At 45.6% G+C, this 23,959-nt stretch overlaps 2 protein-coding genes across 3 annotated transcripts; one reads left to right on the top strand and one right to left on the bottom strand.

Annotated features, from left to right (window-relative positions):
- Nucleotides 1–1,107: 1,107 nt before the first annotated feature.
- LOC108036451 (uncharacterized) lies at nucleotides 1,108–18,523 on the bottom strand. Of its 2 annotated transcripts, XM_044093494.2 has the most exons (8): nucleotides 18,243–18,523; nucleotides 17,065–17,173; nucleotides 8,630–8,735; nucleotides 4,167–4,320; nucleotides 3,976–4,103; nucleotides 3,757–3,904; nucleotides 3,495–3,617; nucleotides 1,108–3,420 (listed from the first exon to the last, which is right to left on the bottom strand). In XM_044093494.2, exons 3-8 carry the CDS (start codon nucleotides 8,705–8,707, stop codon nucleotides 2,003–2,005), a joined length of 2,049 nt encoding a protein of 682 aa, XP_043949429.2. In that variant the 5' UTR covers nucleotides 8,708–8,735; nucleotides 17,065–17,173; nucleotides 18,243–18,523; the 3' UTR covers nucleotides 1,108–2,002. The 2 variants fall into 2 exon arrangements, with proteins under 2 accessions (XP_043949429.2, XP_016968098.3); XM_017112609.3 differs by lacking the exon at nucleotides 17,065–17,173.
- LOC108036455 (farnesol dehydrogenase) lies at nucleotides 7,350–8,411 on the top strand. The gene is made up of 2 exons (XM_017112623.3): nucleotides 7,350–8,099; nucleotides 8,164–8,411. The coding sequence occupies exons 1-2, from the start codon at nucleotides 7,524–7,526 to the stop codon at nucleotides 8,341–8,343; spliced, it is 756 nt and encodes a 251-aa protein (XP_016968112.1). The 5' UTR covers nucleotides 7,350–7,523; the 3' UTR covers nucleotides 8,344–8,411.
- Nucleotides 18,524–23,959: the final 5,436 nt, after the last annotated feature.

The following is a 23,959-nucleotide window of genomic DNA, read 5'->3' as shown; positions in this document are numbered from 1 at the left end:
TTTTTAATTAAATATTTCTTTAAGTGATGTCGCCAGCTGCTCAAAACAGTCATTCATTAACTACGATCGAAAAACCACTAAAAAAGGAGCATTTTTCGCCAAAATCGAAATCTCAAAAAATCTTGATGGACCCCCTACAAAAAATGAAAAAAAATTTTCAAAAATTAAATATTCCTTAAAATGATAGGGATCGTTAGCAGAGGTCGCCAGCTGCTCAGAACAGTCATTCTTTTCGCTCTGCGCCTTGATTTGGCTTAACTACGATCGAAAAACCATAAAAAAGGAGCATTTTTCGCCAAAATCGAAATCTCAAAAAATCTTGGTGGACCCCCTTACAAAAAATGAAAAAAATTTTCAAAAATTAAATATTCCTTAAAATGATAGGGATCGTTAGCAGCCAGCTGCTCAGAACAGTCATTCTTTTCGCTCTGCGCCTTGATTTGGCCTAACTACGATCGAAGAACCACTTAAAAATAATAATTTCTAGCCAAAATCGAAATCTCAAAAAATCTTGATGGACCCCCTTACAAAAAATGAACAAAATTTTCAAAAATTAAATATTCCTTAAAATGATAGGGATCGTTAGCAGCCAGCTGCTCAGAACAGTCATTCTTTTCGCTCTGCGCCTTGATTTGGCTTAACTACGATCGAAAAACCATAAAAAAGGAGCATTTTTCGCCAAAATCGAAATCTCAAAAAATCTTGGTGGACCCCCTTACAAAAAATGAACAAAATTTTCAAAAATTAAATATTCCTTAAAATGATAGGGATCGTTAGCAGAGGTCGGCAGCTGCTCAGAACAGTCATTCTTTTCGCTCTGCGCCTTGATTTGGCTTAACTACGATCGAAAAACCACTAAAAAAGGAGCATTTTTCGCCAAAATCTAAATCTCAAAAACCATTTTTGGCACGCCGATAGATATTTATAAACTACATAAAAGAATTTTTGAATTTTAAATGTGGGCGACAGACCTAGTAGCATCTATGTGTTTTAGACTTTCCCACGAATATAGTATACCCCTTACGTGTACTGTAGAGTAGCGCTTTGAATATGGCTTAACAATGCGGGTTTCTTTATTTTCAACTTAACTAGACTTTATTCAATTGTCAATTTTCAAGTTACAAAATTTGCACTTAACTTGTAATATGCATGCAAGAAATTGCATTTCTTTTTGTTGCTTTCTTTTTTCAATGAAAATGGTAGTCGGTTTGTATGTGTGCGTGAGTAGCTCTGTGTTTGCATGCGTGTGAGTGGGTGTGAGTATGAGAATTGTCTAAACGATCGCATTAGCTATAGAATAATTTAACTAAATTGCCCCCTAACAAGTTTTGGATGCCGAAAGGAGCACACAACAAGAAAGAAAACAAAACAAGTGTCCGAAAAAAAATTAAATTTAAATTTTCCATACCGCTCGGCTTACAGCTAAATCTCGTATGTATACGTTATAGATATATGTATAAATAAATAAGTTCCCTTACGCCTAGCGGGTGTGCGACAACACCCAACTCCTTGAAGTCCTTGAACTCCTGCCTAAACTCCCCAAACCTGGAGCACCTGTCCGGAGTCCTCATTGTATTTGTGTGTCTCTCTCTCTTTGTGCACCTCCATTTCACTATTGTTTTCACTTTCTATGCAATTTTACGACTAAATGCACCCAAAAAAACAAAATACAAAAAAAAATTTGTAAACATTCAGCACCGAAACGAGCAGTTCGAGTATTGCATTGTCGCCCGATCTCTGATAGCTGCACCAAGTATCTCTTTGTCTGGATCAGGATCCCGAACAAACAACCCAATAATACAAAAAAAAAACAATAATCATAATAAATAAATAATAATGGAAGGCATGGACGTGTGGGCAACATGATTTTGATTTGCTTTCGATTTCCGTTTCCGTTTCTGTTTCCATTTCCATTTCGATTTTGATTGCGATTTCGATAGTTATTTCGATAGCTATTTCGATTCCTAATCCGATTTCTATCTCGATCTCGATCCTGGCTGGATCACTGGACTGTTTCGTGTCCTGAGCTCGGCTGCCTCACTTGCTGCTGCTGCTGCTGCTGCTGCTGTTGCTGCTGCTGCTGCTGCTGCTGCAGGTGTCGCAGGCGGAAGAGCCGCAGGGTCATCCAGGAGGCCAGGGTGCCGGTGACCGGCGGCATGGGCGCCTGCTTGTCCAGCGCCTCCTTCTGCAGCTGGTAGCGGTAGAGCAGCGATCCGGCCACCAGAGCGGAGACGATCGTCGCCGAGATGACCACGATGAAGAGGATGCTGAAGCCCGGCACTGGCATGCAAATGCCGTAGACCACCTCCTCGCTGATCTTGCCCTGGAACACGGTGACCGCCTCCTGCTTGGAGTCCGGCGAGAAGGCCAGGTCCGCTTCGGATATGACGTCGTACAGCCCGCTGACGCCCACGTCGGCGCTGCGCACCTTGCGATCGGAAATGACCAGGGATCGGCGGCGACGGCTCTTGGAGGCAGTTGCTCCCTCGCCCGCAGGCTTATCACCAACCCTAGCCTGTTCCTCCTCTTCCTTTGCCTCCTTTGCCTGCTTCTCCGTCTCCTCCTCCTTGTCCAAGTCGATGTGATCCTCGCGTGGCTGCTTCAGCGCCTCCGCCTGCGGCCTGTACACCGGCCTGGGCACATCCTCGTCGCTTGGGCCGTGGGGCTCCAGCGACCGCGGTCCCGCCATCGGCACGCCCATGCGCTTCTGGGCCTCCAGCTGCCGGGGCCCGTGGGGGAACTTGCCGCTCTTCTTCAGGCCCAAGTAGCGCTCGCCCTCGCCGCCTTCCATGTCCAGGTCGGCCAGGTCCTCGTCGCCAAACAGATCCGACAGATCGGCCTCCTCCTGCTCCTCGTGCACCGGGCGCGGCTGCAGGTGAACGCTCTTCTCGTGCCCATAGTCGCCGCCAGGCAGCCCACCGCCGCCGCCCAGCGTCTGTTTGTGATCGTGGATGATGTCTTCGTAGAAGATGTCGTGGTCCGGACCCATGCCCATGCCCAGGCCATGCTGACCGCCCGGCGGCAGGGCCAGATCCCTGAGCAGATCGTTGCTGCTGCTGCCCATGGCGTCGGACATGTGGACATCCTTGCGCTCATTGGCGTTGGTCAGTCCCAGGCCCAGGCCCAGCGCCTCGCCGGACCCACCTCCACCCGGGCCGCCCGTGTTCTGGCAGTGATCGAGGCAGCCGTGGCGGCAGATCTCCACCTTGCACTTGATGTGCACGCTCAGGGCGTCGGGGAACTTGAAGGCGTGGAAGAAGGCGTAGGTGATCACGGTGGCGCGCTCGTCCGGCGCACGGGCCTTCAGGAAGCGGGAGATCATCTTGGGGCGCAGCACGCAGCCGAACTCGTCCGACAGGTTGATCACATGGCCAGAGCCATCGGAGGCCACGCAGGACTTGACGCGCATGTCGAACTCGCCTGGGCAGGAAGAGGGAGGATTGGAGTAAGAAGGTTCTGTCTATCAGGAGGTCCCCAAGGTGGCCCACACTCACCTCGGTAGTCGTTGATGGCCACCACCAGGGTCAGGGTGGAGCCGAGAGGCACGATGCCACTCACTGGCGGCGCCCAGGGGCCCTTGCCGTGCTGAATCTCCATCCAACAGTCCACATTGTCACCTGGGGAATGGGTTTGGGATCATAGGTATTCCATTAATATATGTTTTTAAGGTTCATAATATCATAATAATATAAAAGCTAAAGGTTATCGGAAAATTATATCATATCATATCACATCTTTTCAGTCAGTAGTGCTCACCCCTGAAATCCAGCTGGATGACATCCAGGTCGGCGATGACCATGGGCGGCTTGGAGGCCGTCTTCTCGTAGTCGTTGAACCACTCGCAGCGCAACCGCTTGGCCTCGTCCCAGACCTCCAGCAGGTCCTTGTCGTACTGGACCACCACCTGGCGAGGAAGAGGAATGTGCTGGGTTAGGGGACCTTCTTTTATATCTATAGTGGGTGACCGCAACTCACCGTGTTCTCGTAGAACTGCCCGTTGAGATCCGGCTTGGTGCCGCAGCGGGAGTACGAGATGCGGAAGGAGAAGAAGGTTTTGCCCGTGGAGGGCGGCACGTACACGCAGCGCGGATCGCTGTGCTGTCCTGTAGGGATCACAAAACAATTAGGTTACCATATAAGAGCTACTTTAGGAAGTATGGACCCACCTTTGGAGCTAACAATGCCCTCGAACGGGTGCGAGAAGGTGAGGTGCACATCCATGTGGTCCTTGCCGCACATCACCTCCAGCGACACGATGTTGGGCATCCCGTCTGGCCGCTCCATGGGCCACAGTTCATTACCAGCTATGACTAAACTAAACTGCAAGGGGTAAGGGAATTGGCCAGGAGTTAGTTAGCTGGGGAGAACTTTTGGGTACCGAACTATAGATAAAACTAGGGTTGTGTTGTAACACATATATTTTAAGAAACCAAGAGGTTCTATAACATAAAAATTTAAGAAGGGCACTGTAAGGAAAACTAAGGGGTTCTATTACACATAGATTTTAAGAGGACAACCTTAACAAAATACTAAGGGGTTCTATAACACATAGACTTCAAGAGAGAATCATAAAAATAATAAAGGGTTTTATAACATATAGATTTTAAGAAGCAAACCATAAACAAAGGGTTCTATAACACATAGATCTTAAAAAGCGAGCCATAAAAAACTTAAAGGTTCTATGAAACATCGATTTTAAGAAGCGATCCATAAAATAATCTAAGGGGCTCTATAACTCATGGATTATAGGAAGCGAATATTGAAAAAAACTCTATAAGACACAGATTTTAAGAAGCGAACCATAACGAAAAACTAAAAGGTTTCGTAAGACATAGATTTCCAGAAGCGAACCTTAAAAAGATACTAAGGGGTTCTATAAAACGTAAATTTTAAGAAGCATACCATAAACCATATAATGGGTTCTTTAACACATAGATTTTAAGAACCGAACGATAAGAAGAACTAAGGGGTTCCATAACACATAGATTTTAAATGGTTATATGGTACAAAGATAAAAATAAGTCTAAGAGGTTCTATAACTCATAGATGGTCTGCTGCTCGACCTCCTACAACCCAAGAGCATCGCGAAGCCCCTTGGCCAGCCTTGTGGGTGGGCTCCTAACGGTTCCACTGGCACCTGGCACCTGGCACCTGACAAACGTGTTGCCAATAAAAACGAAACGGCAATCCGGTCTCCCCAGTCTTCGGTCTTCGGGGTCTCCAGTCTCCAGTCTCCAGTCTTCGGTCTTCGATGTTCAGTCCCCCGATCCGCTGGCCAATGAAGGCCAATCGAAATGGGAAAGCGAATTCCACTTGGCCCGCATCCGTTTGGCAGCGTTTTCCTCGGCTCCGAGGGGAGGCAGTGGCACCGGACATTTGCATACTTGCATACCGATACCTGCCCCAAACTGCCTTGCCACATGCCGCATAGATCAGCTTCGGCTTGGAAATCAAATCGAGTTGCCCGCTGAGGAATTTGCATTTTCCCCCCCGCTGGCCGCAGTAAAAGTTGCCCCACTGGGCGGGGGGACAGGTGCCTGGATGCGGCCGGGCCTGTGGTTTCCGATCGGGCCTGCTGGTGCCACATCGTCTGGCGTCGCCGCAACGGACCAGAATGGTAATGAAGGAGCAGCCAGCTCTTCCAGTTGGCCGACTGCATAAATTAGCCCATGCAAATGCGATGTAATTGTTTTACATCTTGATCAGGCAAACGAATAGTTGGCATTATTGCATTTTCATGTAACACATTTCGCTGGCAATTATTCTCACCATCTAATTGTGTTGGCGTTTTACATCATCTTTATCTTGTTCTTGTATGATTATATAAAAAATAAGGGTTTATTGTAGGCAATTATGGCCAGTTCATTAGGAAAAAAACCTCCATTGCGATAATTATATGTATAATTATGTGGGGTGTTTAATGTAATTATATATACGATTTTCAGGAATGGACAACACTACGTATACGTGATAATCACTCATAAGTACTGAGCTATGCGACCTATAGCAATGGTATACGTAGTTTATAGATGATATTTTACTTTCGTTTTTCTAGATTGAATATTAATCTATACTCTATAGAAAACCAAACTATTTAATAGAATTACATATACGATTTGCAGGAATGGACAACACTACGTATACGTGATAATCACTCATAAGTACTGAGCTATGCGACCTATAGCAATGGTATATTTAGTTTATAGATGGTATTTTACTTTCGTTTTTCCATATTTAATAATAATCTATACTCTATAGAAAACCAAACTATTTTATACAAGTACATATACGATTTTCAAGAATGGACAACACTACGTATACGTGATAATCACTCATAAGTACTGAGCTTTGCGACCTATAGCAATGATATATTTTGCTTATAACTGATATTTTACTTTCGTTCCCCAGATTAAATAATAATCTATACTCTATAGAAAACTAAACTATTTAATACAATTACATATAGGATTTTCAAGAATGGACAACACTACGTATACGTGATAATCACTCATAAGTACTGAGCTTTGCGACCTATAGCAATGATATATTTTGCTTATAACTGATATTTTACTTTCGTTCCCCAGATTAAATAATAATCTATACTCTATAGAAAACCAAACTATTTTATACAAGTACATATAGGATTTTCAAGAATGGACAACACTACGTATACGTGATAATCACTCATAAGTACTGAGCTATGCGACCTATAGCAATGGTATATTTAGTTTATAGATGGTATTTTACTTTCGTTTTTCCATATTAAATAATAATCTATACTCTATAGAAAACCAAACTATTTTATACAAGTACATATAGGATTTTCAAGAATGGACAACACTACGTATACGTGATAATCACTCATAAGTACTGAGCTATGCGACCTATAGCAGTGGTATATTTAGTTTATAGATGATATTTTACTTTCGTTTTTCCAGACCTAACTTTAAATTTAAACTATGCTGAACAGCGACTGACTTGCGCATTTCTGCACTCTGTTTTTCTCACACCCCAAAACCGATTTAAAAGCCAAACAAACTACTAATTGTGATTCGGTGGTTCTTTTTGACGGGTTCTCGACCAAATGTGCTGACCCACAGTGAATTCCACTCACGTTCATTCACCCAGACAGCCGCAGAGGCAGAGAGGGCTATCGCCGCCCGTACAGTGAGCGTTGGGTACTATCATTTTAGAATGAACTGATCGGGCTGACTGAGCCATAGCTTTGTGCACACTCACGATTACGCTACAGTCCAAAACGCCGGCTGCCGAGCTGATTTTTCGGTTCGGCCGTGGTGAAACAGTCTCTCGAATCTCGCAATTCGCCTCGGAACTGGTCGGTTCGTGGGGGGGGCTTATAAAAGCAAGTGGGTCGGCGATGAAAGAGCAGTTCTGGAACAGGTCGCAATCGCACACCAGCCGTGCATAGCATATCAGCCGTCTCCGCACCCGGACAAGCAGTAAACAACGCGCCAAACAACACTCAAGCAGGCAAACCACTCAGAAGCAAAAGGCACTCGACTATGGATCGTTGGCTGAATCGCGTTGCCGTCGTCACGGGCGCCAGCTCGGGCATCGGAGCTGCCAGCTGCAAGGACCTGGTGGCCAAGGGCCTCGTCGTCGTGGGTCTGGCCCGTCGCGAGGAGCGCCTCAAGGAGCTGAAGGACTCGCTGCCCGCCGACCAGGCCAGTCGCTTCCATCCCCGCAGGTGCGACGTGAGCAAGGAGCAGGAGGTGATCGACACCTTCGCCTGGATCGATGCCACCCTGGGCGGCGCCGATGTCCTGGTCAATAATGCCGGCATCGTGCGCGCCGGTGTGGGGATCACCAAGGAGGGCAACAGCGAGGATCTGCGTGCCATCATCGACACCAATGTCCTGGGCGTGTCGTGGTGCACTCGCGAGGCCTTCAAGTCCCTGCAGCGGCGCCAGGTCAACGATGGCCATGTGCTGATCGTGAACAGTGTGGCCGGTCACTCGGTGCCCAACATTCCCGGCTTCACCATGGGCATGTACGCGCCCTCCAAGCACGCCATCACCGCCCTCACCGAGGTGCTGCGCCAGGAGTTCCATAACAGCAAGACCCAGACCAAGATCACGGTTAGTAGACAGGGACTATCACTTATTGCCTTGGACTCAAATGAATCTCTTGTCGCATCTGCAGAGCATCAGTCCCGGCGCCGTGGACACCGAGATCATCGACAAGGAGGCCATCGCCGCCCTGCCCGACCTGCCCCTGCTGCGCTCCGAGGACGTGGCCGATGCCATCAGCTACTGCATCCAGACGCCGCCCAATGTCCAGATCCACGAGCTGATCATCAAGCCCGTGGGCGAGACCATCTAGGCGTCCGCTCCCTGAACGTATGTGCAGTCTTAGGTGAACCTTCGCAAATACACGCTTTTGATCTGATACGAGAGGGTGTTTCTATTCCGATCTTCATAGTCCTCTCTTAAATAGTAACTACTCAACTTCCTATAAGATCTCCAAATGTTTATAATATATACTTCAGAATCGATTCATCTTAGAGATAGTTTAGAAGCCGGTAGATAAGATACAAGTACCCCTGGCTCTGGTTTATGGTTCGGTCTTTAAAGTGTGGTTTGTATACGCTTTGGTTACCCTTACTTACCATTAAGTGTAAGATAAATATACAGCTACTAAACTTAAGGTCCCACAGTCGTGTAGGGCCTTTCTGTGGGCTCCACATGGTGGCGCTGTGGGCGTGGCGTTCGGATCTGCAAGTGAGAGGGAAAACGAGTTGAAAGTTACTAGGGTTCAGGTTCTGCGAGAGACTACCCCAATGATTTGTGTGTTAGAATTCACCTGAGGAGAGTGCCGAAGGGGTCTTATCAGTTTTTCTTTATAAGCGGACTGCGTCATTAAACCAACAACTTAGAGATACCAAAAATGTTTGCTTAGTGCACGGCTTATTTCCATGGTGTACCCAATTAATGTGGCACAATGGTGAAAAGTAGAAACTAGCTGTTTTTCCCCATCAGCACGGCTAATTTAAACGCTTTCACTCCACTGTGCATGTGTTATTCTACGCCCATTCAGGCAAATCAGCATTATATACCGCACCATACACTCAATTAATTGCAGCCCATTAGTTGACCTGATGTCTACGATAAGCGGGGGGCTTTTTGATTTGCAACTATAAAGAATCTATCGTATGTGCTTAATGGGCGGCTCTCGTAATGGGCGAACATTCACAAATCACCAGAACGAGGAAGTGCGATGTGAGCCCAGAATTCGTGCCTATTCTCCGCAGATCGCAGGTTGAGGAAAAGTCGTGATCGGCGGTAAACGGAGCCCCAGAAATTGCAGCGATTGCAGTGAACGATTGACCCGATCCCCTGATCGATTTCCCCGATGACTGCCAATCGTTAATCGGTGGTTGGGGGCCACAGCAAAGGTAGTTGAAAGCCAAGACCATTAACAGCTCTGGAGATCGAATGTCAGTTCTATTTAAACCTAATGAAAAGTAAACAGAAAGACTTCTTCTTTCTGCATTAATGGGGCTTTAAATGCAGGAGATTAGCGATATTAATAGCACATCTTAATGATCTATTGTTTGGAGGAGGGAGGACAGAGAGAAGAGTTTCTCAAAGCTAAATAATAAATCATCTTGAGCATATTATTGATTGCCATCAAAAGAATGCCAGAGATAATTACTGCGGTATCGAGAACACTTTTACTTGGCCGGCCAATTAAAACGAGGCTGGCGGTGTCATTAAGTAATTCCACATGACTTAATTATGGGGGCCATGTAGTAGCAGGAATTCTTCCCAGCGAATTCTTAACCCGAATTCCTTGCCTTTCTTGGGGGCCGCCCCTTCTCCCGAAAGATTCGCGGCGCTGTTTTTTGGGGCGGCACAAGAACACAGAGTGGGCGCGGTCACATCGTCATCATCATCATCGTTGTCGTCCTCCGACCAATTCGTATGTTAAATATCAATTGTTAAGGGCTCTTACCCGTCGCTCGTTGTGGCCTTTTTTCTCTGATTTTTTGGTCTTTTGGCTTTCTGGAGCTCGTCGAACGAGCCCGTCGGGGTAATAAAGATGTCGATGCTCGTCATTAGCGCGCCGCTCGTATCTGGGGCCAGATCGCACTTAACCCGACGCCCCCCGGCCAATGAAATGGGCCAATGGACATGGACATGGACCCGGAGCTGGAGCTGGAGCTGGACATGGACTTGAACCAATGGTCGAAAATTGCCCGGCCACGCTGCGGCCGCGACCACGAAAAGAAGCCATAAACAAATTGAAATTTAATAAACGGCCGGGCGGGCAATTTCCCTGGACCTGATCCTCGAACCCGAACTTGGACCCAAGCAACCTGCCGATCTCCATCGACTCTGATCCATTCGATCACGGGACCCCCGGGGGCGCCGTTTCAACATGGCAAATTGAGGTGCCTGAGATCGATGTCGGTGGAAATGGAAATGGAGGTGGAGCTGCAGCTGGAGGAGCAGGCGGAGCTGGAGCTGGAGCTGGAGGTGGGACTGGGAATGGGAATGGAGCCAACTCCACTGATCGTGAATCATCGGGGCAAAATCGGACGTGGCCCGTTCGCTGACCCACTGTCAACCGAATTCTTCACTTTTCTAATTAATTGAGACATTAAGGATCGATGCCAACGGGGGGCTGATTGGCCTACTAACACTTGAATAGTTTTACAACCGAAATTCCTGGCCTGTAGATTACTATACGTTCTCTTTCCTAGTGCAACACAAAAAAAGTAACCCAAATTTGCAATTAGTATGCTGAAAGTTCTTATCGAAACTAATAAAAACCAATTTGATGTTTTGCGGTTATATCACTGACACATTTTTAATATAACGTTCAAGCACCCAAAATCTTAAGTAGAAAGTATAAAAACATTATGTATTTAAAACTGTTGATTTCCAATTCTTTGATACAACATTTTTAGATTAAAACAACCCTTCAAATTCTTAGTTACTTCTCAGTAAAATGTTTACCTAATATTTAAAAATAACCTACTAGTTTCAAAAATTACTTTAAAATTAAAAAAATATTGATACTAATCTTTAAAGGTCCAAAAGATTTTACATACTGTTATAAAATATATACGTTATATGAATCGATTAATAATTGCTTCAAATGCTCATTGCAGAGTTATAAGCTGTTTTCGAGATAGGATTAAAAAACTATAGGCTAACCAAATAACCCATTGATCTTTCAAGTTAGCATTTTTAAAACTGTAGAACACCGATATATCGCACAGATAAGAACCTTTAGTAGCGCCTAAAACCATGCTCTTGCCGCTAATTGTAATTAGATGGCCGAAAATTTCACTGCCAACTTTCCAATTTGCTCAATTCTTTCGCACACGATAAATATTTACCCGGTCGATTGTGCGTTGGCTGCTGCTTTTCGGTCGGCACTTTCCCTGCTCGCCAGATCGACCAGCAATTAAAGAGACGCCGGCAATCAATCAATCAATCAGTTAGTCAGTCAGTCAGTCGGTCGAGCAGGCAAGCCCACAGAGCACTGCCATAGAGCAATAATAATAAAATCTCATTTCTTGTCTCCTTTTCATTGTCCGATTTGTGTGCCCACTTTTACCCAGGTGCGCGGCTATAAAACAGGTGAAAATGAAATCGGAAACAAAGCGAATTCGAATTTGTGGACTCAAGATGCGAGATACGAATGCACGAAAAGATGATGGACAGGCCTCCGAATGGGGCGAGAAATGCGGTCAGCGGAGATTCTCTCGCAGAACTGTAAATAAAAAACAAAGTATGAAAAAGGCCGACTCGATAGAGCCCAACGGTAAACGGTAAACAGCCGATATGCTTATTTGTCTTTAATTCGGAGCCAATTAATTTCTCCCCGCTTGTTCATAACTCTGTTTGTTAGCGCATTAAGAGTGAAAACTGCTTGGATTTCGATCTGAAATCAGTAAGTGGCGCCCAACGAAAAAGAGACCCAGACTAACGGTAACTCAGGCGCTGCTTTGCATGCGCGCCGACAGAGGGCGTCCAATTAAGGGGGCACTGAAGGGTGGTATCTAAATGGCTCGCACAGCCATCTCTCGGCGAGTTTGTTAACAGTACTTCTTCAAAATACCCATAAATTCTATAAGCCACATTTTGAATTAGGAATTCAGTCGTACACATGGGTAATATATATTAAAAACATATTGCAAAAGAAGGGATTATTATGTTTACCTTGCCCTTGAAACTAATCGCACTTTTAAAGACTTTGACTCATAATAGTTTAGCTAACCAATTATTTCAATTAGTTTTAATTTTATGGGCTAATTGAATGGTTCATTATAGGTTTAAGGTCTCTTAAACACAATCGATTTGAATAGTACTGTTTTTTAGGCATAAAAAAAATACAATTTTGATCTATCAGTTTTTATAAGAACCTTTAATATAACATAAACTTTTAAAAATTATTAGTGCAGCTCACTTTATTTACCTATCTTTCTGTTAAACCTTATAAGAACCAATATATATACAAATAGAAGTTTGATTTTATTATTTATAGGTAAACCTCTTAGATGAGGTTTTAATTGATTCGTTGTTAATTAGCCAACATATTGGGTATATACGTTTAACTGGGTCTATGAATAATGCCGGTTTTTGTGTGTTTTTGGCCAGGAAAAGTAGCACCTTTCCCAGCGCTGGGTCTCGCTTGGGGACAGAAAGAGTTGGGCCCCCGACCGACTAGCTAACTAACTCACTAACTAAGCCAAAGAAAGTGCGACGGGGCTCTTTGGCCGCGTGTTGCACGCTCTAGTGGCGCTTAATTAATGACGCCGCTTCTTCTGGCGCTGCAATTAACAGTACCGCACTTGCAGCGGCGGGCAGAGGAGCGGAAGAGCGGAAAAGTAGAAGTTAACTCGACACGCTCCACTGTGCCCCACCGGGCCCACTGTGCCCCACTGTGCCCATCCCCGATTCGCCCCACTGTGAGGCATACAGCCGAAAAGAGAGGCGAGCCATTCATTGACTCATTAACTATGCATTCACAACGAATCGAATCAAAAGCGAATCAAAAGCGAATCAAAAACGAATCAAAAGCGAATCACAACGAAATCGAAAAGAAAATGTCGCATCAAAAGGCGATCAGAGCCGAACTTTGATTACGGTTACGCGGGTTTTCACTTTTCTTGTGGCCATGGCCATGGAAATGGAAATGCCCGTGGAAATGCCCCTGGAATTGGAAGTGGAAATGGAAGTGGCGCTGCAGTTGCATCCATCGGATGCGATCCAAGGCGATCCGAGTTGGACATGCCGATGGCGCCGACCACTTTCGAATCGAATAACGGCCTGTGCAAAAAGCAAACGGTAAATCACCTGTCTATAAATTTTCTACAGTCTTTTTTTTTCGTTACTTTTTCTTCTCATTTCCAGATGAGATATTCATACTTATACCCGTATTTTTAAGCAGCGCTCGGCTGCAGTGAAAAGCGCAATAATCACGATATAATGATAATGATGCTTTGGCTATGGGAAAAGCCAGGCCGAAATCAAAATACATTTTTAAATGGTTCACTTTCTTTTAATTAAACTGGTTCCAAACCAGCCAACAGCCAGCAGCCAGCAGCCACCTCCGAGTTAGCCACCTTTTTGGAGCAAGTTTGTCCACTTTTGGCCAGCTCCCCAGCCCCTTTGTTTTTCGGTGGACAATCGCCAAATGCAATTTTATTCGGTGTAATTAGCCTGGTACGAACCGGCGCAGCAATTAAAGTCTCCGCACAGATAGATCCATTTCGGCGGGCCTAGGTTTGCCAACAAGCTGCGAACAGTCGGCGACTTAATGGCTTCAGAATATTAAAGCTGCAGCCACACCACTGGGAGGCAACAATTTGCCAGTAAATCTCATGCAAGTGGGGATGCAGTCGGAGATGGAGATGGAGCTGCTATGGCAGTGGGGCTGACATCGTTTCCCAGTTGTTGCGGCAGTTGTCAACAGCTATTCTGTGCAGCTCTTTAGCTGGCAATGTTCAAATGGCGCTGGCAAAGACCGAGAACGTGTCAAATGGCCCCTGACTCCATTCCATTTCCAACCGCCCTCCGGCAGTCTATTCAAATTCGGGCCAGGCCCGGAGCCTGGGAATCATGGCTTCGCCCGCTCGGAGACCCATTCGCTGAGCACCATGCACTATGGCCAACAACACCAGGCACAGACCGAAAAAGCCGCTGTAGCGAAACTTTTGTTTGGCAATCTGCCGTCAACATGACAACTGCCAACTGGGAACCCACTCATCCTCCGGCCCCTCGGTGTCCACTCCCACCAGCGTCAAGTGCAAACAATGCTGCGCTGGATGGAGAGATGTCTCGGATGCAGAGCCAAGTCCAGCCAGGCGGCCGGGCAGCCGGGCAGCTGCTTATCATCGGATGCACAGACCAAGTCGAGCCAACGAGGACTTAACAACTTTATTGGGCTTGTTTATGCCGCAGAGTGTTCAAGAGCTGCTCGATATGCCGTGCCCTTGGGTCATTTGGCCACTCTGGGTGTCGAGGGGCCTGCAGGCCTTTGCATATGCACTCCAGGCCCAGACAGTCTTGGTATTAGATTTAGGGCTGGCTAAGAACTACTTTAGCTTGAGTTTGAAGTTGGTCAACGGTTCAGACCATAGGATGCAAGCCACATAATCTATTTTACTTTGTTCAAAATCTTAAAGATTTAAGAAATAATCTCTCTTTTTTATATTTTCCAGATTCATTACCCATTATCTTAAACATGTTGGATAAAATATTGCTTTGCCTAACCCAAAACGATAAACTCGTTAAATCTTTTACAATGCTTAAGATAGAGATTCTTTTGCAAGATACTTTTTGTAAGCCGAAACATTGTCTTTCAGATTGAATCAAGAACTGTATAAAAAGACAAATATATCTTTATTTTCCTAAATGGTCAAATCTTTTATCTTTCAAGATAGAACTGAAGATACTTTTTGTAAACCCAAACATTCTATTTCAGGTTGGATCAAGTAGGTCTGTACCTAACCCTCAGAACTCTTTAAAAATATATATCTTTGATTTCAATGGTCATATTTTGTATCTTTCAAGACAGAACTCAAGATACTTATTGTAAACCGAAGCGCTGTCTTTTGGATTAGAGTACTAAAAACCTCAAAGTAAACTGTTATTTCTAGGTTTATAGCCTATAACGTTTCCACCAAACATTTCAAGTGTCAGCTCATCCCAAGAACGGCTCTGCCGTACTTATGTATTTATGTATTTTTTTATAAAAGGTTTCTCAAAGATCCGAGCTTGATGAGCCCCATTAGGTCAATCAGTACTCTCACTTTCCTAGCCCAAGCTCCGGTTGGTTGCGGCAAATACCTACACTAAAGGCCGAAATGTGCCACGAAAAGTTTCCATTTCATTATGGAATGTTTGTAGAAAGGCGAAGAACAGTTAGCCGACGCGACGCCGGCTCCCCCCGAACCCAGCCCAAGACATCCACATCTTCGGCCAGTGTCCGCAGATCTCTGATGATGGCTGAATACGAATTAACATTCTGTGGAAGAGAAGACTTGTCGACGGGGCTTTATCTGGTATCCGCATCTGCATATTGTACACGTCTTTGTATCTGTATCTGTAGCTGTATCTACCGTATATACCGTATCTACGATGTGTCCGCAAATGTGGAAATGTGGATGTGAAAGAGCGGCTTTGCCTTTGGCAGCACTGGGAATAGAATTTACTGGGTCGATCGCGGCAGCAGCTCATAAATTATGCGTCATCGGCACATCGATGAGCCGCGGAGCTGCGACTCGCAGACAATGAACGAAGAAAGGGGCAGACCTTGAGCCCGGGGAGCGGCGGGGTCGCCCAGGGTCCCACCAATAGTGGCTAAAGCAAATCATTTGAGGCCAAACAAAGAGATAGTCCAGTGCGAACAGAGGCCGCCGCGGAGATAGTTGCCGTTGTATCGCACAGCCGAGGCCAGTACTGATTCCAATACCGCATTGCATTTATGGCCAAGTCGCGTGTTTGTTGGCTTCTGGTGCAGCCTGTGCTGCTGCCCCGCCGCTGCCAATCTGGCCTCCTGGAATTGAGTTTATTGTGCCACAGCGGCGTGCCTCGGATTGTCGCATCAGCTTAATTAGAATTCGAAGTAGTTAACGGTGCATTTAATGCGCTCCAAAACGGATCAAATGCATTAGCACCGCTGCCACCGCTCACTTCTCGACCAGCAGTGCACAGATACAGATACAGATACAGATAGAGATATATCTGCGCCGAGATCTGTTCTATTTATCTGTATTTCGCAGACTAATGAAGCAAGTGCATTGACGAAAGTTGTCATAACATTTAATCTGCGGCCAGAACGAGGGGCTGTCGCCTTGCCACACGTCTTAATGGTGGCAATGTGGTCGGGCGAGGTGTCAAAACAGTATGTTAATAAACTTGTTCTCGACACTCTTATCCCCGTATCGACCATCATCTGGCTTGTCTAATTAATCAGGCGGTGGGCCTTGCTCAAAAATCGCTCAACCAATGGTCCTGGATTGCCGTACAAAGCTATAAAACATCTTATATTTGTAAGAGCAACTTGCACGGAACACCCTATCGATGTACGCTGTACGTGTGGCGGCAGAGGCTGAGCAGAGTTTTTTTTTCCTAATCCCGCTGTTTGAAGCTATAATTGGTGTCTAACTTGACGTTAGGTAAATTAAATCCATATAATCAGTTCTTAAACTTATTCGTTTGACTTATAGATATAACAAGGCTTAGACCGTTACGTACGCTGTACCTGTGACGGCAGAGGCTAAGTAGAGTTTTTTCCTTAAGCTCTCCCTATGGAACGCTACTAAACGCAGTTTCTAACTACAGTTCAAGTAGATTGGTTCTAACTATACCTATGGTTTGTTAATAATAAAATTAGTTACTAAACTTATTTGTTTTTTGACCGTTACAGGGGTATCTATACCATCCAAGTAAAACTGAATCGTAACTATCCCAATTGTTGTTTAGTAGAAGGTATAATCAGTTCTTGAACGTATTTGTTTGACTTATAGAGACAAAGACAGGGATATCTCACCTACTATTTGGCACAGAACTATTTCAAACTCACCGATAAAGAGTAATCTTTCCGAGGGTCAAGACACAGCTGGCTGCGATACGTGATCTATCTCGACTGCAGAGGACTCCTTATACCTCCGTGCTTTTGTGAAATCCCGACGCTGCGTTTGGCAAATGCATTGAAATGTGAGTGAATGAGGCACACCGAAAGAAAAAAAGTGTGGTTTGAATGTGTAGAGAGCAGAGGAGGACAGAAGTGAAATCGGAACAGAACGGACTGGCCTGGACCGGGCCGCCTAACACGTAACGCAAATAAAGAAGAATCATCATCGGCGGTTTGAGTTCGAGTCCAAGAGAAGTCCGTGCTCATGGCGACTGATTGATGATTAGTTGCCATTTGACAGGTGTGTGCGAGTTGTGTGTGTTTTGGGGGCGAGGAGGGGTGGGAAGTGGGACCCATGGGTCGGTCAATAAATAGTGCACCTGTTGGGGCGTGTGGGAATATATGATCCGCCGCCAGATGACGTTGCTACTTTTTGCGGGGCACCTATCGCTCGTCTGAGGTACGTGCGATTGTTATGATTATTATTATGTATGATTGTTATATTTTCCACACGGGAAAAACTTTGGAAAGTGCCAGCCAGCCGCCTCGCCAGGCAGTGCATGCAACACCTTTGATTTTGATTTCGATTCTGGCCAGGCGGCTGGGAAGACACTCGGCAGGCGAGAAGAGATAAAGAAGAATCGGTGGAAGACGAGGTGCGCGCAAGAAGCGGAGGCAACAAGCCAGCCGCATTTGTGCTAATTGGGAAAATTAGAAAGCATGAAATGCTCGGCTGCATTTGCTGTCTAGCTGGTTAATCGGCTCCACTGGAAGCGCAGAAGACGACGGCAGAAGATGCTGGAAAGGCTGGGACTGGATGTTTCACAGAACTCAAAATGCGATTGCCTCTCCGGGCAGACATAGAGAAGATTAAGATGCTGGCAATGGCAAATCCTGAAGATTTTACACAGCTGCAGTCTTTACGGGGAGCAGAAGAAACAGAAAGAACAAGATGCTGGGAAGGCAAAGACTGGCCGATTGGCTCTACTGGAAGCTGAGGACAGCTATCAAGATGCTGGAAGAATGGCAGATCCTGGATATTTCACTCATCAAAACTTCAATTGGCAATAAAAAAAAAAAAGAAAAAAAAAAACAATTTGCTGTTTTTTGGTGGAAGAAACACTCACTTCACGGGAACGTTTCTTCGCTACTCTCTTCTCTGCTCGTTCTCTCTCTTTCTCGGTGTCTTGCTCTTAGGCAAGTAACGGTAACGGCAGCGACAATAACAACAACAATAAAAAAAATATATGCACTAACACTCGTCGGCACTTTGGATGTTTTTACTTGTATGGTATTTATGAAATATTATTTTTCTGCTTCTTTTGGTTGCGGCTGGCACACTGGGGATCGGGGATCACGGACCACGATCACGGATCACGACCGGGAGCAGCAGCACGTGTGGACTCGGCGAGCGACGAACGCGAAATACGCGAGCCAGCCAGGCGATACTTTCTTTGGCCTCGTAATGTAACTGTCGGGAACAGCAGCGGCAAGAAGAAGAGGTGGCCGCAGCAGCAGCAGCAGCAGCAAGAAGAGGCAGAAGAAGCGGCAGCAGCAGCCTGAGAAGAGAGAAAGAGGGAGAGAAAGAAGCGGGCGAAGAAGACTGAGCAAGACACCACACACACACACACACACACGCAGGCACACTGACGGGGAAAAGCTCTGCCTGCGCGGACTGCGACTGCGCGACGAGCTTTTACACCTGCGTTGGCAGCTGCGCAAATGAGCACAGCTCAGCCAGAACCCGTTGTTGTTGCTGGCGCTGCTGCGGCGCCGCTAATCAAGCGGCCTAATGACATAGAATCGCCTGCCAATTAGACGACCAATAAAAGCACTCCAATAAGAATCCATTTGGCCGCCCCCTCAGTCGGCAGGAGATCGCGATCGCGATTGCGAGATTTGCTTCTCCTGCAGAAGAATTGCTCCAGCAAAGTCGACGTCGTGGATTTGGCGCACTTGAACTTGAACTTTCAGCGCGATCGCTGCGAAGAGGGCCCAAAGCTGGCCAACGTAGGGATACCCTTTAAGCTTTAGATCTCAATTGATTGTAAACATATTTATTTGTATTAATATTTAAAAAATACGACTTTCTGCACTTACTAGATTTTGTTAGTTTTCATTATTTAACTGTTTGTTATCAGTTCTACAATTCTTTTTAGTTTTAGAATCTCCTCATTAAAAATATAATTTTAAAAGATAAATAAATAGTTATAAAAGAAAAGGTATCTTACAGATCTAGAATCTCTTTGATCCTAAAAAATCTTGAGATAGACCTAACTCACTCCAGCAACCGACATACCCCTTGGTACCTGAGGCCAGTCAAAAAGCATTTGCGCACGCAGGGCGAAATATTGTAGCCAGCTTTTGAGGTGGGCAAGGTGCATAACTCATGGGGCTGGGAACCGACCTGCCGCCTCATAACGGTTAAACAGTTTTCGCCCGTCGTTGACAACTAATCAAGATGGGAACAGAAGTTGATCAAAGCTGATTTGAGCAATAAACAAAAAGAATCCGTTTCCTCTCGCGATCGCTTGATCTTCTTCTTCCGTCTCCCTCGCACACGTCGGAATTGGCAAGCCTGCCATATAGAATGTGCAACGGTTTCCATGCTGGCTCTTCTCTGCCTCCTCCTTCTTCTTCTTCTTCTACTACTACTACTTGGCAGCTGCTTTTCTCCTCATTTGTTGCTAGTGCCTGAGAGGCTGCTCCCCTGCTCGCTCTCTTTTCCCCCCTGTCTCTCTGTCTCCCTCCCCAGCTGCCTCTATCTCTCTTTGTAGACTGGGCGCATTTAAACGGTAAACATCATGAATGCATTTGGAAAGTGGTTGTGTTGTGGTTCGTGGTGTTTGCATTTTGCATTTCTTCGCATTCTTTTCTGTTTATGTGCCCGTGTTGCTGTGTTGCATCGCACAATTGTGCCAACAACAAGGCGGAGAAATGAGAGGAGCCAGCAGAAGAATCCGAAGAGCCAGCAGAAGCAGAACAACAGCAACGGTAATACCCACCGAAGACGGCGTTTTCATTTCTGAGAATTGATTGGCCGTCGCGCCTGCATACTCCACACGCCACTGCGACTGCCTCTTCCTCGGTCTCGGCTGCATCGGGTTTTCATTCAATACCCTGGACTTGGGAGCACCGGGGGTATGATGTCTGCCTCCGAAGAAAGTGGGAGAATCCCTTGGCCCAGAAGAGTGTCTTCTAAAAAATTTGATGTTGTATAAGCTACAGGAGAACTCGCAAGCATAGGACTATCTTTAAAGCAATATATTACAGAAAACTGGGATTTTCTATTTAATACAATGCCAATTTAAACATTATATAGTATAAATAAGGGTTTTATTATTGAAATGTTTAAAATCTTAATTAAAAACCAGATAAGATTGGTAGCAAGAAACTCTCAATTCTTCTGATCTAATCGCATTAATAATGGGTATTCTTCAGGTTGGAAAACCAGCCTGCAACTTTTGGACTGGCGTTTTTGTGCCTTGATGCATTCCTTGGGATTCTGCACTGCTGCAGCAGCACCTGTCGTTGCTGCTTCTCCCAGACCAGACTGGTGTTGTTGTTTGCAGTGAGGCCACTGCGATTGTGATTAAATAACGTTTGACTTGGCGGGCGTCCTCCTGGTCGCTCCTCCAAGCCGCCGCTTGGTCCGCTTCATTAGCCAGGGCAACAAAGTTGTTTCAGCTGCAACTCTCCAAGTGCGATTCTCCGATTCCCCGAGTCTCTGATTCTCCGATTCTCCGTTCGCGTTCTCGTTCTCATTCCCATTCCACGCATGCGCAGTCCACTTTTGAATTTGGCGTCTGTCTCCGTCTCAGTCGCTCTCAGTCGTTCTTTCTTCCCACTTGGCGTGCTAACTATCGCCATCGCCAGCTTCTAAGACAGGCATCGGCACACTTTGTCCGTCCCGCGCCTCCTCCGCCGCCCCCTTTTCACCTGGCTCGCCTGGTCCGAATCTTCCCCAAGCCCCCATCCCACCTGCCCCAATCATTGTAATTCCTCAACGCACTCCTAACGCTGTCTCTAAATCCATCTCTGCTCCGACTGTTCTTCTTATTGCTCTTGGAGACACTGCAAAAATGGGGTGTGTCTTCGCGGAAAGTATCACCCTGGCTTCTAGACCCTAAACGTAGCACTTCCTTTGACTATATCAACTGTATCAAGTTAGTAGATCTCTGAAGTAGACTTCATTTTCAGGAAACTTTATTTTTCAGGCGAATGTCATATTTAACAACTGTATTAAAACTAGTAATATTTTTACGTTTCTTAATAGTATATTGTTTCTTTTACCCTCTGAGAAGAGTGAATTTAAGATCTCCAATAAAGTATTTAATAGAAACAATTATCATTTGTTTCTTTAATCATATAATATCTTTATATATCATATATCTAAGTACTGTTTTAAATCTATTAATTTTTTTATTTTCTCTGATAGTATATTGTTTCTTTTACCGTCTGAGATAAGACAATTTAAGACCTCAAACTAAGTATTCAGTCCAAATTTATATAATGCATTGAAAGCAATATTGAGCGAATAAGCCAAGGCATTATTTTGATATTTCCCAGATCTAACCATCATTTGGGCCCTGAATTTCTTTCAATACACACCTCGTTCTGCAGACTGCCTCCTTGGCCGCCGAGTGCCAATTTGGCTAAGTCGGCTATTTAACTATTTTTGTCATTCCCCGGCAGATGCTGCTCCATTTGGGCGTGCGCGACGTTTTTATCTGTTTTTCTGTTTCTCGGCACGTTGTCGCCCAGTTCCCCGGCTTCCCGCCCGTCCGCTCACCTGGTCGACTGGTCGACTGGTCGACTGGTCGATTGACTTGTGCCCAGCACCTGCGGCTCAAATTATGGCCCTAGTCATTCGACACCCGGCGAGCATCGTGACCCAGAAGCAAATGAAGCCGTCTCCGCGGACAGACGCTTCCATTGTCATCGCCATTACCGGGCATTGTTGTTATTACCTCTGCTGGTGCGACTGGAGGAGGCGATTCCGCCACCGAGTTAATGTCGATGCTAATTTGCCGGCATTATGGGTTAGTGGGCCGGTCGATGGGCCCCATCAAGATGGATGGTCGCCTGTCAACGCATGCCATGCTCTTCTGCGGCTCATTTGTCACCTGACATGGTAGCTGGTGACCCCGAATCGAGAAGAAAGTATTAAAGTCTTATTTCACCCAAGTGATCCTTTGTGGTGTAGGAATTAGCATTGATTACCTGAAGTTCAGAGCTGGTGACCCCGAGGTTTAGAGTTGAATGTCATCTAAAACAGTTCGAGAACCGAATACTAAAAGTAAACTGGTGACCCCGACGTTCAGCTAAAGTAATCCTTAATACTAGTAATGAAATGGAATACTAGAAATGGAATATCATCTAAAACTGTTCGAGAAAAGAGTATTTAGGTTTCACTTTATCAATCAAGAGTTTAGTGACAAGTTAGGAACAATGCAATGATCATTGACGAATCTAAACTGGTGACCCCGAATTTTGTAATTCTTAAGATTTATGTTAACTAGTTTAATTTTTAACCATATATTGACCGTTTTAACTTAAGAAAAACGTTCAGTTAGTAGGCCAATAGGCCTAAGGTATTTTGTCGGCATGCAAATTGGAATCTGGTGACCCCGAGCCGCCTCCAGCGTTGGGCGGTACCCTGGTTGGTGTGGGTTGGTTGGGCTGTGGACTGCGGTTTGCGGACTGGATTCCCAGCCAGCCCCCACAGATGGCTCATCGGCGATGTCGGGATGGCAATGGCAATGCCGTTGGCTAATGGAACTGGCGTTGGGACCAGAACGGAGACGAGATTGACACTCAGACGGTGGACACCGAAGCCGAAACAGAGACTGGAGAACTGAAGACTGGACACTGGAGACTGGGGACTGGGGACTGGGGACTGGGGACTGGCAGTTGTTAGGTGGTTATCTGGCCAACGCCATATAAGTCGAGAAATGCGCAGTTAGGCAATCAATGGCCGGCGATCCGGCAATCCGGCGATCGTTTCTTGGGCCCAGGGATTGTGGCGGAGGCAAAGGTAATCGCAATTGGACTTGCAGTTGGAATCGGCGTTAGGAATCCGCAATGACACTGTCTCAGTGTCTCGGCCTCGCTTGGTTTGTGGCAACGTGTGTGTTATGATTGGCAACGGTTTGTTGCTTGGCCAGCTAGCTCGGCTCTTTGGCTGCGCGGCTGCTTACCTGGTTACCTGTTCACTTGCTCGGCTGCCCATTTCCTACCTGATCGGCGGGTTGGAGGTGCCGCCACAGACGCAGGCGCAGACTGTGACCAGCCGGCGGAGCAAATACCGTTTTGCTGAATAAGTACAAACAAAACAAAAAGACGCACAGAAACACTGGCCAACAAGTGGGCAAGAACTGGAATAAGTATCTAAGCCGTTTCTTGCCCTCTAACTAACTGAAGACTCAGGGTTTCTCAAAGAGTTTTAGTTTATGCTAATATACAAGATGATTTTAATCCTCTGTCACCTAAATAGTATATTAATAGAATACAATAAGTTAGTAAAATAAGCCGAAATCAGAATATATATTCTCTTGAGCGGACAGCTAAACGGACAAGGGGGAAACAAATGATCTATATTTAAATTTACATTTATTTCAATTGGGTTAAACATGAATATAATATTATTTTAACACAATACGTTTCTTAAATAAGTCTAAGTCCGAAAATATGTTCTCTTGAGCGGACAGCTTAACGGACAACTGTGCAAACAAATAATGTATATATATTGAATAGCATACAATTCTCAACAAATGGTATCCTAGCTCTTCAAAAATTCATAATTAAGCAATAATTGGAAATCTTCACGAACAACGGACTAATA

Source organism: Drosophila biarmipes, chromosome X, assembly GCF_025231255.1.
Source record: "Drosophila biarmipes strain raj3 chromosome X, RU_DBia_V1.1, whole genome shotgun sequence".
In the NCBI taxonomy this organism is placed as follows: domain Eukaryota; kingdom Metazoa; phylum Arthropoda; class Insecta; order Diptera; family Drosophilidae; genus Drosophila; species Drosophila biarmipes.
Note: the sequence above shows the minus strand (reverse complement) of the source record. Positions and strands in the feature narration are given on the sequence as shown.

Excerpts from the sequence above, each read along its gene's own strand:
- LOC108036451 (XM_044093494.2), bottom strand. The coding sequence starts at position 8,707 with ATGTGGAGCCCACAGAAAGGCCCTACACGACTGTGGGACCTTAAGTTT. Across the intron at positions 3,618-3,756 it reads CATCCAGCTGGATTTCAGGG|GTGACAATGTGGACTGTTGG; the intron begins GTGAGCACTACT and ends CCCATTCCCCAG. Across the intron at positions 3,421-3,494 it reads GGCCATCAACGACTACCGAG|GCGAGTTCGACATGCGCGTC; the intron begins GTGAGTGTGGGC and ends CTTCCTGCCCAG.
- LOC108036455 (XM_017112623.3), top strand. The coding sequence starts at position 7,524 with ATGGATCGTTGGCTGAATCGCGTTGCCGTCGTCACGGGCGCCAGCTCG. Across the intron at positions 8,100-8,163 it reads AGACCCAGACCAAGATCACG|AGCATCAGTCCCGGCGCCGT; the intron begins GTTAGTAGACAG and ends TCGCATCTGCAG.